Genomic DNA, 15,144 nt, shown 5'->3' on the forward strand with positions numbered 1-15,144 from the left:
CAAGCAAGAGGACTGGGGGGAGTCTCTTGACGAAATCCAGGAACGTACGGGTCATACCGAGTCTTCTTTCGATCGAACAATCTTCTTCCTCTTGATCGGAACCATGTCCTCGTCGTCCGAGGAGGACAAAACCTCCGGGCTGCTCCAAGCCTCACGATCTTGAGCTCGTCTATCCTGAGTAGTCGATGTCCTTAACGTCCTCTTGAGGGGGCGAGACACTACCGAGTACCTATGTTCCCGCTCTGATGTCGAACCATCAGAGGACGCCCACTTCCCAGTTACGCCTTTTCTGCGGCGAACTGCAACAGCCTGGGATCTTACAACAGGACTGTCCGAAGGGACGCCTGACCGTGGTAAAACCTCTCTCGCCTCCCTTCGACTGTCGACATGCCTTCTCCCTTGGGTCTGGGAGCTTGACAGAGGTCTAGGTCTAGGAGCATGAGAGAGACGATCAGACGCCCCCTCCACTACACTTTCACTGACATCAAAAGCACTGACTTTATCCGTAAGGCGCTGTATTTGGTCACCCATGGACGCAAGGGCAGCGAACACCTTAACAATCTGTGTATCGTTCGCCCCCTCTGATACAGCAGCGGGCGCAGGAGATACCTGGGGAGAAGGAACTACCAACTCTACGTTAGAAGGAGCTGGAGAGGAAACACATTCACTCCTTTTATTAGAAGTATTCGACCTCTCACTACGAGAAACAGATCTCCTTACACGATCTTTCTCAAGCCTTTCAACATATTTCATAAATATCTTCCACTCCTTCTCTGACAAATTCTCACACTCAACACACCTACTCTCCCAAGTACACACATTCTCTCTACACTTCTTGCAAATGGTATGAGGGTCGACCGAAGCCTTCGGCAACCTTACCTTACACCCCTCTTTCACACAAACTCTAAACATACTACCAGTGTCAGACATTTTCCAAGAACAATCCAAAGCGAATGCCAAGCTAACGTTTCCAAGTACGATACCAATAATTCCATGAAAAGTCAGCAACGAGAAGAAAATCCTAGCAGGGAACCACCAACAATGTTGCCGGTTCGGCTGGCAGAGAAAATCTGGCCCAAGTGGGAACGGTTCCTGGCGCTAGCGCCACGGTAACGGGGTGGTGGTATCCTGAACTACTAATAGGTTACTAGCGTTTGCTGCGAGATTTGAAAATTTCTGCCAGGTGGAACAGAGAATATAGCTATATATATACCTGCCAGGTAAGTGTCATACATTAAATGAGAAAATAATTTGGGGGGGGGGGGGGTGAAAATTTGGGGGTCACACAATATGTACACGAGATCGCACGTTAGGCGAGTAGTACAGGCAGTCCCAGACTCAGCAATTGGCAATCTGGTTTAATGACGCTTGTCTAGCACGGATACATATCTAACAGAGGCACCATTCATTGGTGATCGTCACCATGGGGCCATAAACGTCAGATTTTCAGTTATCAGTGATTTTCGCTTCTCATCAAGCTGTCAGAACGGAACCCCCGCCACTAACCCAGGACTGCCTGTAGATACTGCACATGCTTAAAAAGTGCAATGTGGAATTTTCAAGTTGTCCATCCAGAAATTATTAGGGAGGGTCATTAGATGTAAAAAATGACCCCTCACCTTTTACAGCAAGACCAGCAATTTTTTTTACCAAAACGGGCATTTGGCCCTTGGTATGATAGGGAAGTTTTGGAAAGTTTTAATTTTCAGAAATATATACTATAGAATTGGAATATAGAATTTAGGACAAAGAACAAGCGCAGGGACCTATGAGGTTCTTCAGAGCTGAAAGGGAAACTGACAGTAACAAGGCTTGAAAGGTGTAACAGAAGTAAAACTTTGCAGTTGCATTATGAAACAATTGTTAAGAGAAGGTGGAAAGTCAGATGAAAGAGAGAATATGAACAGAGGTGCACAAAAAGAAATGACATAGGTCGCAGCTTTGGGCTGAAGGAACACTGGACAGAACCTTAAGTAATAGTTCCTACAATGTACAATGTGAGATGCGCTGACAACACTACACCTCTAGGGGATAGGGATAATACTGAGAAATCACTGCTTTGAGTTTTTAAGCAAGAACTCCCATTGAATTAGAACTCACTCTGAATATTTAAATGAGAACTGGGGTTTAGTATATGACAAAGGTTTGTAATATGTATGAACACACTGGGTATCATCTTCATCAGTACAAAAAAGATTTTGCATAAAGAGAAAGTGTCAAAATATGGAAATTGATCCAAATCATGAACAGCTCATTACATAATTCTAAATCTTAAGAAAAAATAACAGAAACTTTGAGAAAGTAAGAATGCCATTCACACTATGGAAAATTCTTCACCAGAAAAATGGAAACTACTATTATGTACTGTACTGTACACAATATAACAGTCAAGTCAGTGGCATACTAAAATCAAACTTTTTTTTTTTTTTTCCTTACCAAATAATTCACCCCCACTGGCATACTCTGTAACAAGATGAATATGTTTCTCTGTTTCCATCACTTGGTATAGGCGAATAACATGAGGGTGTCTTAACTTTTTTAAAATCTCTATTTCACGTAGGATTTTTCTTAAGTTCTCCGAGTCAACTTTGTTCTTATCTATGATTTTTATGGCAACCTGAAAAAGATATCTAGTTAAAAATCTGTGTACCATCTCATACAGTATATTAGTAAATAGAGTTTTACCACATATTTTGTATAACCTAAAAAATCAAACTGAAACTGCTAGTAACACAGTGAATATTATTAAATATGATATTGTTATGATACAATAAAGTTTGTTCATACTTACCTGGCAGATATATATATAGCTGTATTTTCTGAAGTCCGACAGAATTTAAAAAACTTCCGACACACGCAGTGGTCGGCCAGGTGGTTAGTACCCATTCCCGCCGCTGGGAGGCGGGTATCAGGAACCATTCCCATTTTCTATTCATAATTTTTATTTCCACTGTCCCCTGAGGGGAGGTGGGTGGGTACTTGATTATATATATCTGCCAGGTAAGTATGAACAAACTTTATTGTATCATAACAATATCATTTTGTTCATGAAACTTACCTGTCAGATATATATATAGCTGAATCCCACCGTTGGAGGTGGGAAGGGACAGAATAGAAGGATTTTGGGAAACAAATGCATGCAGATGATTTACATCTTGGTTCCACCTGTTAGCATAGCTGACTTCGTGATTACTGTCACCCAAGTCTGCTTCTGCTTTACTAGAGTTGCCAGCGAGGTAGAGACCTATAAAGCTGGTGCACTCCAGATGATCTGTCAACGGGGGCGTGACCACAATGTGACTAGACCATATTGACCATACCATGAGGGCTAAGAAGTAAAATAAATATATATATATAATTATATATATCACCACCTGACCAACCTAGCCAAAGTTAAGGTGTGTTAACTAAGGCTTAAGAGTTAAGAAGTCGCCGTTGTCGGCGACTCAACAACTAAATTAAGAGCTCTTCCTAACCATTTTCTACAGGATAGGATGAGTGGTACTTCTTGCCCCCAAGATTGTGTCTGCAGACACGTATGGCCCTAGCGAGCAGCAGATCTCATATGCCATCTTCACATCTCGCAGGGAGTGTGAAGTGAACACAGAGTTGCTTCGCTAAAACATGGTACTCAGGATGTTGCCGAGTGCCATGATCTGTTGAAATGCTTCCGAGGCCGCGCCCTCACCTCGTGAGCATTCAGATAAAAAGATTTCAAATCTTTGTGCAAACACAATGAAGGAGCATTTTTGAAAGAACTCCTTAACACTAAAGCCAGGGTGTTCTTCGATATGGGAAAGTCTGGTCTTTTTCGGAACACTGCAGATTGCCCGAATGACTTCGACTTTCTTGAGTTTTATGTAGATAAAACTTGAGAGACCCGACAGGGCACAGGACTCTCTCTGGCTCCTGCCCACTAACTTGTGCCATCCATGCTTCCAAGCTCCTGGCCCAAGGACAAAACGGGTTTCCTTTCTTAGGCCACAACGGAAGGCTTAGAGAGCACACCGCCTTTGTGTTCTCTAATGCCAAAACTTGTGACGATGGCTTAAAATCTCACTAACCCTCTTTGTCGTATCTAGGGTGGTTAGAAGAAGGCCTTCCTGATCACATGCAAGAAGTTAACAGGTAGGAGAGGTTCGAATGCTTTGACATCAAGAACTTCAGACTACGTCTAAGTTCCATATTGAAAGCTTCGATCTGGACATGCACAGTCAGTCCGTCTGTACTAAAGTCAGGTGACCGACCAGTTGACCAGTCAGACGAATCAAGGACAGCAAGGCTGTACCCTGAAGACCATAAGGCACTATTCTTCGCTGAAGGATGAGTGTCTGGACTGCCTGGGCGATTCAATCTAAGCAAACCTTGGGGGGTGTATCAACGCAACCCAACGTCGTCAGCGAATCAACTCCTGACTCGAGCTTCTGGTGCCAGGAGAAAGGAGCGAGGAGCAAAAAGGCGATTCAGTCCCGAAGGAAGAATGCCTGACAGTCCAACCTGGTCTCATGTTATATGATCATCGGGGGTGTATATACGCAACCGACTTCGTCAACAAGAAACTCAGGGCTACTATATGTCGCCTGATCTCGCACGAGTGTCTGACTCCGAGAAAACAGGTGAGACAAAAAGTAGATGGTGAGCGAGTTTCAAGATTCCACAGAACTCAAAGATCGTGAAGGGCTTTGTTGTCTGACAGACGCAAATCTCTGAGCCCAAAGGCCGTCAACAACATATTTGCGTATTCTTTAATAGTTGTGACTGCCAGCTTATCCCATTCTTCAGACGGAAATGGAAGACGGTAATCTTATTCCTGTCAACATCTCGATAGTCTGAACGTAGTCAGACTCAGAGCGGAGAGGTTATAGGTACCTTTCGAGTTAGAGTAGACCAACTCTCTCGGAAAAGGTCCTTAGAAAGTGAACTAGGAAGGATGTGACCTCTGTGAATCCAGGATCCTGAAGGCCAACATGGGGCGATCAGCGTCATTGTCGCTCCCTGTGACGTCATAAATCCTCTTATTACATTTCCTAAGTGACTGAAAAAGGGGAAAAAGAGACTAAACATCCATCCCCGTTCAATATCATAGGATGGCGTTTAATGGTACTGATCCCGGATCGAGAATAAGGGAGCAGAGAAGAAGCAGCCTCTTCGTCCTCAACATATCGGAGAAGAATGAAAGGGCGTCCCTAAAGTCTCCACAACTCTCAACTTACTTCTAAAGAAAGATTCCACTCGGAAGTCAATAGTTGCTGCCGTCGATCGAGACGATTTGTATGGACTTTTGCAATCCTGTAACGAACCTCTAGAGGATCGTTACATTCTACGCCTGTTGTTATAATAGGCTCTTTCTCGTAAACTTGAACAGGGACCGAGAGAAGATACTTCTTAAGATATGAGAGAGCTGTGGAATATCAGAGTTGATCTGGACCACTGGTTCCACAAACTCGTTTCGAGGACTGGAGGGACGACCGAATTGCTTTTACTTCTTTCAGATTAAGATCCAGGACATCTGAAACCCTATCCAGATGTCCGGCACCTTCTTCTATCACCTCAGGTGATAAGACGCACTGAGAGATGTTCAGAATCATTCCTAGATCTTGAATAATATTTCAGTTTCCCGGTAGGAAAAAACTGTGGTCTGAATTGCAGTCTATTCGGGGAAACAAACTTCTTCAGGAAGGAAATGGTCCCCAGCAAGCTCATCCATTCCCTTCCCGAGTATGCTTACTTCCCTAATAAGGCTGCGCTTTGCCTAAGCAGGAGAGCATATAAAAGTGCAATGTTGCGGTAGACTCGTAGTTCTATACCATGCGGTAACGAGCACCGAAAGGATTAAGAGATAACTGTTGAACATAGTAAGGCAAAACGAATGCAACGTTTATTCATTCACGTAAGAAATCCCCTCAATCTTAGGCTAAAGTCCGTGATTGTAGGACAGAGATACAGTTAGTCAGTCAATCCCGCAGGAGAGACGTAACCGCCAGCACAGAGATACGGTTAGTCAGTCAATCCCGCAGGAGAGAGAGACGTAACCTACCGCGCATGACAGCGCACGATCTGTTACAGTTACTGGCTCGGTTGGACACAGCAGCAGCCAGCAGCTTACGAACGTCGTCTCTTAACTTTATGTCTGGGTTGCCAGCTACCCTATTCTACGAAGAAATAGGTCCGTTATTTTTTGAGCAGAAAGAGACTCTCAAGCTGGTATATTAAGCGAAACAGAAAACGCTAAATATATAGATGCGTTTGTGTCGTCAGAACACTACCATACAACGGTAAAAGATAAATCGGAAACTCCTGGAAGGCTGCAGGGAGTAACGATTAAATGTCCTTAAAATAACAGACAATAGACCTCTCGGTTGCCATCCGAAGAGGTAACTACAGCAAGCGTATATGACTTGAACCAACCAGTAGTAAAATAACGCAAGGCAAAATATGATATTATATCACAATAAAGTTTGTTCATACTTACCTGGCAGACATATATATAGCTGAATTCGGAAATACAGCTACATACATATCTGACAGGCAAGTTTCATGAACAAAACTTAGAGAATCGAAGCAGACAGCTCAAGCTTCTTATGTTATTGGACATAAGCGTTCATTGACATAGTCTACAAGTCTATTTCTTGTACGAGTCTGCGAATGACGAATGAGAGCTCTTCCGAATCTTGTCAATAAGAGCTTATTCGCTTACGCAATATCAAGTTAATGAGATGTTTGTCAATGAGAACTAACCCATTTACGGGACAAAGAGATATTTTGTCAATGAGGGGATACCCACTTACTTGACAAAACGATAGTATATTGTCAATGGGGGAAAGTCACTGAATTGACAAAACGTAATCCAGGAAGTCGAGCATTTTATTTTCCGATTCCCGTCTCAAACGAGGAAGGGGCAAGAATCCTGTTAAGAGACGGGGCTTACGGCAGGTAGAACGACGATGTTCAATTCGGCAGCGTAGTCCCGACTAGAAACTAACAAAATCTATCATCTGAAAAACCCTTTCAGATGGGCTAAAAAGCTTGCAAAATTATCCTGGGAAGAGGAAGAAACTCTCCAACCAGCTTCCTCTCCCGTATCACAACTAATGCCTGCTAAAGCTTAAAATTTATTGGCAGTATGGCAAAGGAAGTCCTGTCTTGCGCTTTCCTGAAGAGCGTCCTTTTGATGAGTGCCTTTGCAAGAATCCTACTGAACGTTGCTGAGAGTCCTGACGTGCAGGACGTCGAGCCTTTACATAACCCGTAACTGCCTTATCGCAAAGTCTTGACTGCGGTAGAGAAAACGAGATCTTCCCTTGAGCTTTCCTTAACTCCATCCACCTTTGCGAAAAGCAATATAATATTGACAGAGACCTCTTGAATTCACGAAACCCGAGGTCTTGCTGGGTTTCGAAGACGAAGTTGTCTGTTCACTTTAAGCTTCCTCCGAAGCACTGCTTACTTCACATTCTTCAGGCTCAAATCTTAAACAAGAGCTTGAAGAGTTCAACAGAAACGTTCAGCCAGGAGACAAACCTGGCGTGCGCTGGCGCGCGCTCGGCGTCCACTGGCACGCGCCTGGCGTCCATCCGAGCGTCCCGTTCAAGCCGAGCGTCAAAAGAAGCGTGCAGAAAAGCGTCACGCTCCTGACAGGCGTCAAAACAAGCAAGAGAAACTGCCTTCTTTTTCATATTTCTCGGTGGAAAGACGTACACGTGATCAGGCGACGTTCGCCTTCTTACTTCTCACTGAAACGCATAACGAGAGAGAGGGGACGTGAAGCGTCCTCTTCTATAAAGCTTCTATTTAGAGGGCGCGAGTCCTTCCGAGAGCTCCAACCCCTGCACAGGGAGGACGCCTCGGAGGACGAGAAGCAATCCTTCGAGATTCGTGCACGTGCACGATCTTCCGCAGCCTGGGAAGCGTTAACAGGTCCTACCGAAGGGACGCCAGATCGATGTGGGTTCCTCGTAACCCTCCTTCGGCTTTCGACATGCCCTCTCCCTGGTCCTGGGAGTCCGACAGAGGTCCAGGCCTAGAGGCGTTAAGGGGCGGATCTGACGTTCCCTCCTGACGAGAGAGAGGACGTGAAGCGTCCTCTTCTCTAAAGCTTCTTAGAGGGCGCGAGTCCTTCCGAGAGCTCCAACCCTTGCGCGGCGAGGACGAGAAGCAATCCTTCAGGATTCGTGCACGTGCACGCACTTTGGCAGTCTGGGGATTTTCATCAGAAACTGCCGAAGGCACGCCAGATCAGTGGGGGTTCCTCGTAACCCTCCTTCGGCTTTCGACATGCTCTCTCCCCGGGTCCTGGGAGTCAAGCAGAGGTCCCGGCCTAGAGGCGAAATAAGGCCGATCTGACGCACCCTCCACTACACAAGGGGCACTGTCACTGCACTTAGCCACTTCACTATTGCTTTCTAAAGCAAGCACTTTCGATTCTAAGTTACGAATCGAAAGAGTATAAGAGAAAGGGCAATAACCTCTACAGACACTGTTTTAGGGCCCGAAGGCAACATTACAGAGTTAGGAGTAACAATAACAGAAGTAGCACTCTTCACAACAATGAAGGAGAGCGATCACCTCTCGCAGACATATTCATAACCCGTAGGCCATACTATAGGGTTAGGCAAAATAAAGTCTACAGGAAGGTTATCAGGTTCACTACACTGACTTTTGTTTACTGATTAATTGTGTACATACGAATCATACTTTTTCCTTACGGAATTAGACATGTTTACTGATTAATTGCGTACATACGAATCATACATCTTCCTTACGGAATTAGACAAAGTCTCACACTCCTTACCTGACAAATCTCAACAAAGAAGCAAGACCCATACCCCTCGTGCATACCAAGTGCGGATCTACCGAAGCTTTCGGTAGCCACACCTTATCTTAGCAGACAACACCCTCTGAAACTAGCCTAACTAGATTCAGATATCTTATGCAAAAATGAATCAAATTCAAATCAATTTAAGATAGCGTATGCCTAGCCACAAATCCAAGTAAATAAATTAAAAGACAATTAGGATACTTAGCGGCAATGAAGTTTCCAAAATCCTAAGCCGGAGGTACTGAAAACAGGTGTTTTCAGCACCGGCGACAGAAAAATTATGAATAGAAAATGGGAATGGTTCCTGATACCCGCCTCCCAGCGGCGGGAATGGGTACTAACCACCTGGCCGACCACTGCGTGTGTCGGAATTTTTTAAATTCTGTCGGACTTCAGAAAATACAGCTATATATATATGACAGGTAAGTTTCATGAACAAAATTAATGATTTACCAGAATGAATAGAATAATTTTTAATAGTATGAAAGACAATTGCCTAACTTGAAGAACCACCATTGAAATAACACAAAAAGAAGCAATTACAGGTAAATGATTAACAGGCAGTAAAAAGTGAGCTAGTGTAATAAAGGGATTTTGACAAAGAAAAAATCTATTTCTGGGGGAAGACCTGTGTCGCCCGGTGAAATACACCTGTAGCACACATTTCTAGGTATAAATAGATGCTAAATATGCCAGAGAAAAAAGCTAAAGGGAATGCTGAAGTTACTACCCTCAGCTCGAACACCCATAGGGCGTCGGTATAAGCAAAGGGGCGAGTGGAGGCCACTACCACAGGTTTTCTGCCAATTAGAAGATTCCCTTCAAAGCCCCTCTCTAGGCAAGTGCTGTTACAAGGACTACAGCATCTACCTTCTATTTCTGGATTACGCAGCCAAGCTTGGGCTGGTTACAGGGTGGGGACCAGGAAAAGAGAGGGATGGGTTCACCGGACGACACAGGTATTCCCTAAGAAATATATTTTTCCTTTGTCAAAATCCCTTTTCTGGGTTCGACCTGTGTCGGCCAGTGAAATTGTATCAGAGAATGGCCATACAAGCTTGGAAGATACAAAATCAAACGATATAAAGAACAATAAAACTTAAATGTTCTCTTAAGATTAAGTTTTAATAACCAATGTAAAGTAACAAGAAAAATCAAATGTACTCTTAAAATTAAGTTTTCATAACCGATGTAAAGTAATAAGATACAATGGTAAAACAGGAAGAACAAATATGACCGGATTCATACTATCCTGAGAAAACAACAGGTAAGGAATACAAAAATTACAAAAATAAACTATGTACATGTCCGGCAATGGATTGATAAGCAAACCAGCCCAGAACCAAAGGGAGATAGGTAGGGATTACGAGCGAGGCAGGAAGGAAAGAGTGAGTATCAAGGGAAAATTTTAAGCAGAATAAAGGAATAGGAAATAGACTTCTAAGACTCGGCCATCTCAGGGGAGACGATGCTCCCTGCAGCCACTGCTGAAAAATGATATTGTTATGATACAATAAAGTTTCATACATACTTACCTGGCAGATATATACTTAGCTATAGACTCCGTTGTCCCCGACAGAAATTCAAATTTCGCGGCACTCGCTACAGGTAGGTCAGGTGATCTACCGCCCTGCCCTGGGTGGCAGGACTAGGAACCATTCCCATTTTCTATCAGATTTTCTCTCTTCCACCTGTCTCCTGCGGGAAGGCTGGGTGGGCCATAAATTGTATATATCTGCCAAGTAAGTATGTATGAAACTTTATTGTATCATAACAATATCATTTTCATACATTCAACTTCCCTGTCAGATATATACTTAGCTGATTGGCACCCTTTGGTGGAGGGTAAGAGACAGCTAACTACTGAATAGACAGGTAAACAACATATGTTGTAGGTATTTATAGACCTTGGTTACTACCTGATTAGGTGGAAGACTTCGTGGCTACTGCCTAGGAGTCTGCTTCACCTCAAGAGCCTTAGCGAGATAGTGATCTGTGGCCAAGAGTTCTTGTGGGTCTGTCGATGGGGTCTTATCCACTTACTCGGCAGAGCCTGACTGGTATTTGTCAATGGGTGCTAATCCACTTATATGACAACACGCCTTATTTAAGGAGCACACAACCAATCCCGATCACCCGATCCTAACACCTGTGTTAGTTCTAAGATTGTCAAGAGTTATCCCCCAAACTCTTCACAAACAACCCATAACTCGAATTACACAGTCAATACACACACACTAAAGTACAAAAAAAAAAAAAAATTTTGTACCCCTCTAATAGTCAGATACCACTCGAGTTCCTTACTGAACCAAAGTGACGGCCGCCTGTGCGACATCTGACTCTTCTTCCAGCAGGAAGTCAAGAACGTATCCAACAAGAGGGTTATGTACACAAAATTAAGGATCGGCGCTTGCTCCAATACCCAGGACTGTATCCGCTGACACAAACGGACCTAGAGAAAAACATTTCTCGTAAGTTACACGAACGTCCTTCAAGTAATGAGATGCAAATACCGAATTGCACCTCCAATATGTCGCTTCCAAGATATTCTTAAACGACATATTTCTCTGGAAAGCAATAGACGTCGCGACTGCTCTTACTTCGTGAGCTTTCACTCTCAAAAGTTTAAAAGAGTCATCTGGGGAGTTATTATGTGCCTCCGTAATCACGCTTCTCACAAAGAAGGCCAAGGCATTCTTCGACATCGGTCATTTGGGGTCCTTTACAGAGCACCATAGACCGTGTTGCGAACCCCCCATCTGTTTCTTTCTGTCTAGACAGAATTTAAGTGCTCTGACCGGGCAAAGAGACCGACCTCTCTGCCTCTCTACCTACTAGGCTAGTCAGGCCCTTTACCTCGAAGCTCCTGGGCCAGGGCTTCGAGGGATTCTCATTCTTTGCAAGAAAAAGAGTCTGGAACGAACAGATAGCAGAGTCTCCTTTGAAACCCACTCGAGACTCAAGGGCGTGCAGCTCACTGATTCTTTTCGCCGTAGCGAGAGACAAAAGAAATAAGCACTTTCTCGTAATGTCCCGAAAGGAAGCCCGACGAGGTGGTTCGAATCTTTCGGAAGACAGAAATCTTAGGACCACGTCCAGATTCCAGCTCGGAGCTGTAGGTTCTTTTGATTTCGATGTTTCAAATGAACGAATCAGATCGTGCAGATCTTTATTGTTAGCCAAATCTAGGCCTCTGTTCCTGAAAACGGCCAAGAGCATACTTCTGTATCCTTTGATGGTTGGTACAGAAAGATGAGATTTCTCCTTCATGAAAAGAAGGAAATCTGCAATTTCAGTCACAGAGGTATTGGAGGAGGACAGCTTCTTCGACCTACACCAACTTCTGAACACCTCCCACTTTGATTGATATACTCGCATTGTAGATGATCTGCGGGCTCTAGCGATTGTGCTTGCCGCCTTGCGAGAAAAGCCTCTCGCTCTGACGAGTCTTTTGATAGTCGAAAGGCAGTCAGAGCAAGAGCGGGGAGATTTTGATGGTACCTCTCGAAGTGGGGCTGTTTGAGCAGATCTGTCCTGTTTGGAAGAGATCTGGGGAAGTCCACCGTCCACTCCATTACCTCTGTGAACCAATCTCAGGCTGGCCAAAATGGGGCTATCAGAGTCATCTTTGTCCCCTTCGAGGCCACAAACTTTCTGATCACTTCCCCCAGGATCTTGAATGGGGGAAAGGCGTAAACATCTAATCCGGACCAGTCTAGGAGAAGGGCGTCTACTGCAAAAGCTCTGGGGTCGTCTGCCAGAGAGCAAAAGGTGCTTATCCTCTTGGAGAGGAACATGGCGAACAGGTCTATTTGAGGCCTCCCCCAAAGTGACCAAAGGTTCTGACACACTTCTGAGTGGAGGGTCCATTCTGTGGGAAGGACCTGGAACCTCCTGCTCAGCCTGTCCGCTCTCACGTTCCTCTCCTTGGACAAACCTTGTCAGTAGAGTGATGTTTCTTCAATGCGCCCATACTAGAAGGTCTCTTGTCAGTTCGTAGAGAAAGAGCGAGTGAGTCCCGCCTTGTTTCCTTACATAAGCCAGAGCGGTGGTGTTGTCGGAGTTCATCTGAACTACACCGTCTCTGACTATCTGCTCGAAGCCCTTTAGAGCAAGATGAATGGCTAAGAGCTCCTTGCAGTTTATGTGCCATGACGCCTGCTCTTCCGACCAGGTGCCTGACACTTCTCTTGATCCTAAGGTTGCACCCCACCCCATCTCCGACGCGTCGGAATATAATATTAGGTTCGGGTTCCGAACTTCTAGGGACACACCTCTGTTTTCCTCTAGAGGGGGTAACCACCACCTTAAGTGATTTTTCACCTCTAGAGGAATCGGAAATGTATCGGTGAGCTGTCCTGTCTTCCAGTTCCAAACCCTTTTCAGGAAGAACTGTAGTGGACGGAGATGAAGTCTTCCTAGAGGAAAGAACTGTTCCAGCAAGGAAAGGGTCCCCAGAAGGCTCAACCATTCCCTTGCTGAACAGCGCTCCTTCCCTAAGAAGCTGGAGACTGTTGTGCAACCTTTCGATATTCTCTCTTGAGAAGGAAACACTTGAAAACCCCGAGAATCCATCCGAATCCCCAGATAAACCATGTTCTGGCTGGGGATCATCTGAGATTTCTCGAGGTTCACGATTAATCCTAAAGACCTTGTCAGGTCTAGTGTCGTTGAAAGGTCCTCCAAACACTGTCTCTACGATCTGGCCCTGATGAGCCAGTCGTCTAGGTAGAGGGAGGTGTTTATTCCCTTCAGGTGTAGATAACTTGCCACATTCTTCATTAGACTTGTGAAGACTTGAGGAGCCGTGGACAGGCCGAAACACAGGGCCCTGAACTGAATGATCCTTCCCTCCATCATGAAACGAAGGTACTTCCTCGACGAATGATGAATCGGGATGTGGAAATAGGCATCTTGAAGATCGAGAGACACCATCCAGTCTCCTTGACGAAGGGCTGCAAGGACTAAAGCAGACGTTTCCATACTGAACTTCTGTTTCTCTACAAATCTGTTCAGTGCACTTACATCTAGTACTTGTCTCCATCCCCCCGAAGCCTTCACGACTAGAAAAAGGCAATTGTAAAACCCTGGGGAGTTGTGGTCCAGTACTAGTTCGATTGCCCTTTTGTCCCACATCTGTTCCACCATTTGACGAAGAGTATCCATCAGTACAGGGTCCTTGTATCTGGCGGACAGTTCCCTCGGTGTTGATGTCAGGGGAGGGCTGTCCTTGAAGGGGATGTAATAACCCTTCTTGATGACTGACATGGACCACGAGTCGGCTCCTATCCTTGCCCAGGCTTCCGCAAATTCTTGTAGCCTGGCACCTACTGGTGTTTGGAGGATCTCTTTCTCATTTACCCTTTTTAAAAGGGTCGGAAGGAAGCTCTTCCTCTTTTTTCTGTAGTCTTCCTTTTGGAGATTGTTCTAGAAGGAGGGCCTCCTCGAAAGGGCTGCTGCGATGGACAAGCCCCTTTCTTATCTTCATTGGCCACAGGCCTATTCTTCCTCGATGATTGCCTGAAGAGATCCTGAGTCGACTTCTCAGTTAGCGAATGTGAAATGTCCTTCACTAACTGAGAAGGGAACAAATGCTCTGATAGCAGAGCGAAAAGCAAGGCGGCTCTCTGCGAGGGAGAGACGGCCTTAGTCAGGAAAGCACTATAAACCGCTCTCTTCTTTAACATCCCCGCACCAAAGAGGGAGGAGACCTCTGCCGAACCATCCTGAACCGCTTTGTCAATGCACGTTAGGATGCTATGTAAAGCTTCTGGGTTTAGGCCTTCTGCTTCATGGGTCTTTTTGGCCAAAACCCCAAGGGACCAATCCAGGAAATTGAAAACCTCCAAGACATGGAAAAGCCCCTTGAGGAGGTGGTCCATTTCAGAAAGGCCCCATGTCGCTCGGGCCGAGTTTAAAGTGTGCCTTCTCGATGAGTCTACGAGACTCGAGAAGTCCGATTCAGCTGAATTAGGCAGAGACAATCCCATGTTTTCTCCAGTCTCATACCATATGCCTCTTCTGCCCGTCAGTTTGGCTGGAGGCATACAAAAAACCGTCCTCCCCAGTTCCTTCTTTGATTTAATCCAAGAATCTAGAGACTGAAGGGCCCTCTTCATTGATATGGCCGGTCTCATCTTAAGGAAGGACGAAGACTTCAGAGATTTAGCGCTCGAAAATAGAGCGCGCGGAGAAGGAGCAGCAGCTGGAGTCAAAGAATCTCCATATTCTTCCAGAAGGAGAGCAGTAAGAATTTTATAGTTCGAAAGTCCTTCTTTATTAATAACCTCATCTTCCGACACTTCCTCTAGTTCGAGAGGGTCAGA

General features: G+C 45.0%; 1 protein-coding gene across 2 annotated transcripts in view; it reads right to left on the minus strand.

Annotated features, from left to right (window-relative positions):
* Positions 1 to 15,144, minus strand: part of LOC135216322 (serine/threonine-protein kinase SIK3-like) — a 1,037,686-nt gene that overhangs the window by 908,950 nt on the left and 113,592 nt on the right. For both annotated transcript variants that reach the window (XM_064251493.1, XM_064251492.1), the window contains exon 2: positions 2,437 to 2,617. In XM_064251493.1, coding sequence (XP_064107563.1) covers positions 2,437 to 2,617 — 181 coding nt within the window. The remainder of the gene's footprint in view (positions 1 to 2,436; positions 2,618 to 15,144) is intronic.

The sequence above is a fragment of the Macrobrachium nipponense genome, chromosome 6 (genome assembly GCF_015104395.2).
Source record: "Macrobrachium nipponense isolate FS-2020 chromosome 6, ASM1510439v2, whole genome shotgun sequence".
NCBI lineage: Eukaryota > Metazoa > Arthropoda > Malacostraca > Decapoda > Palaemonidae > Macrobrachium > Macrobrachium nipponense.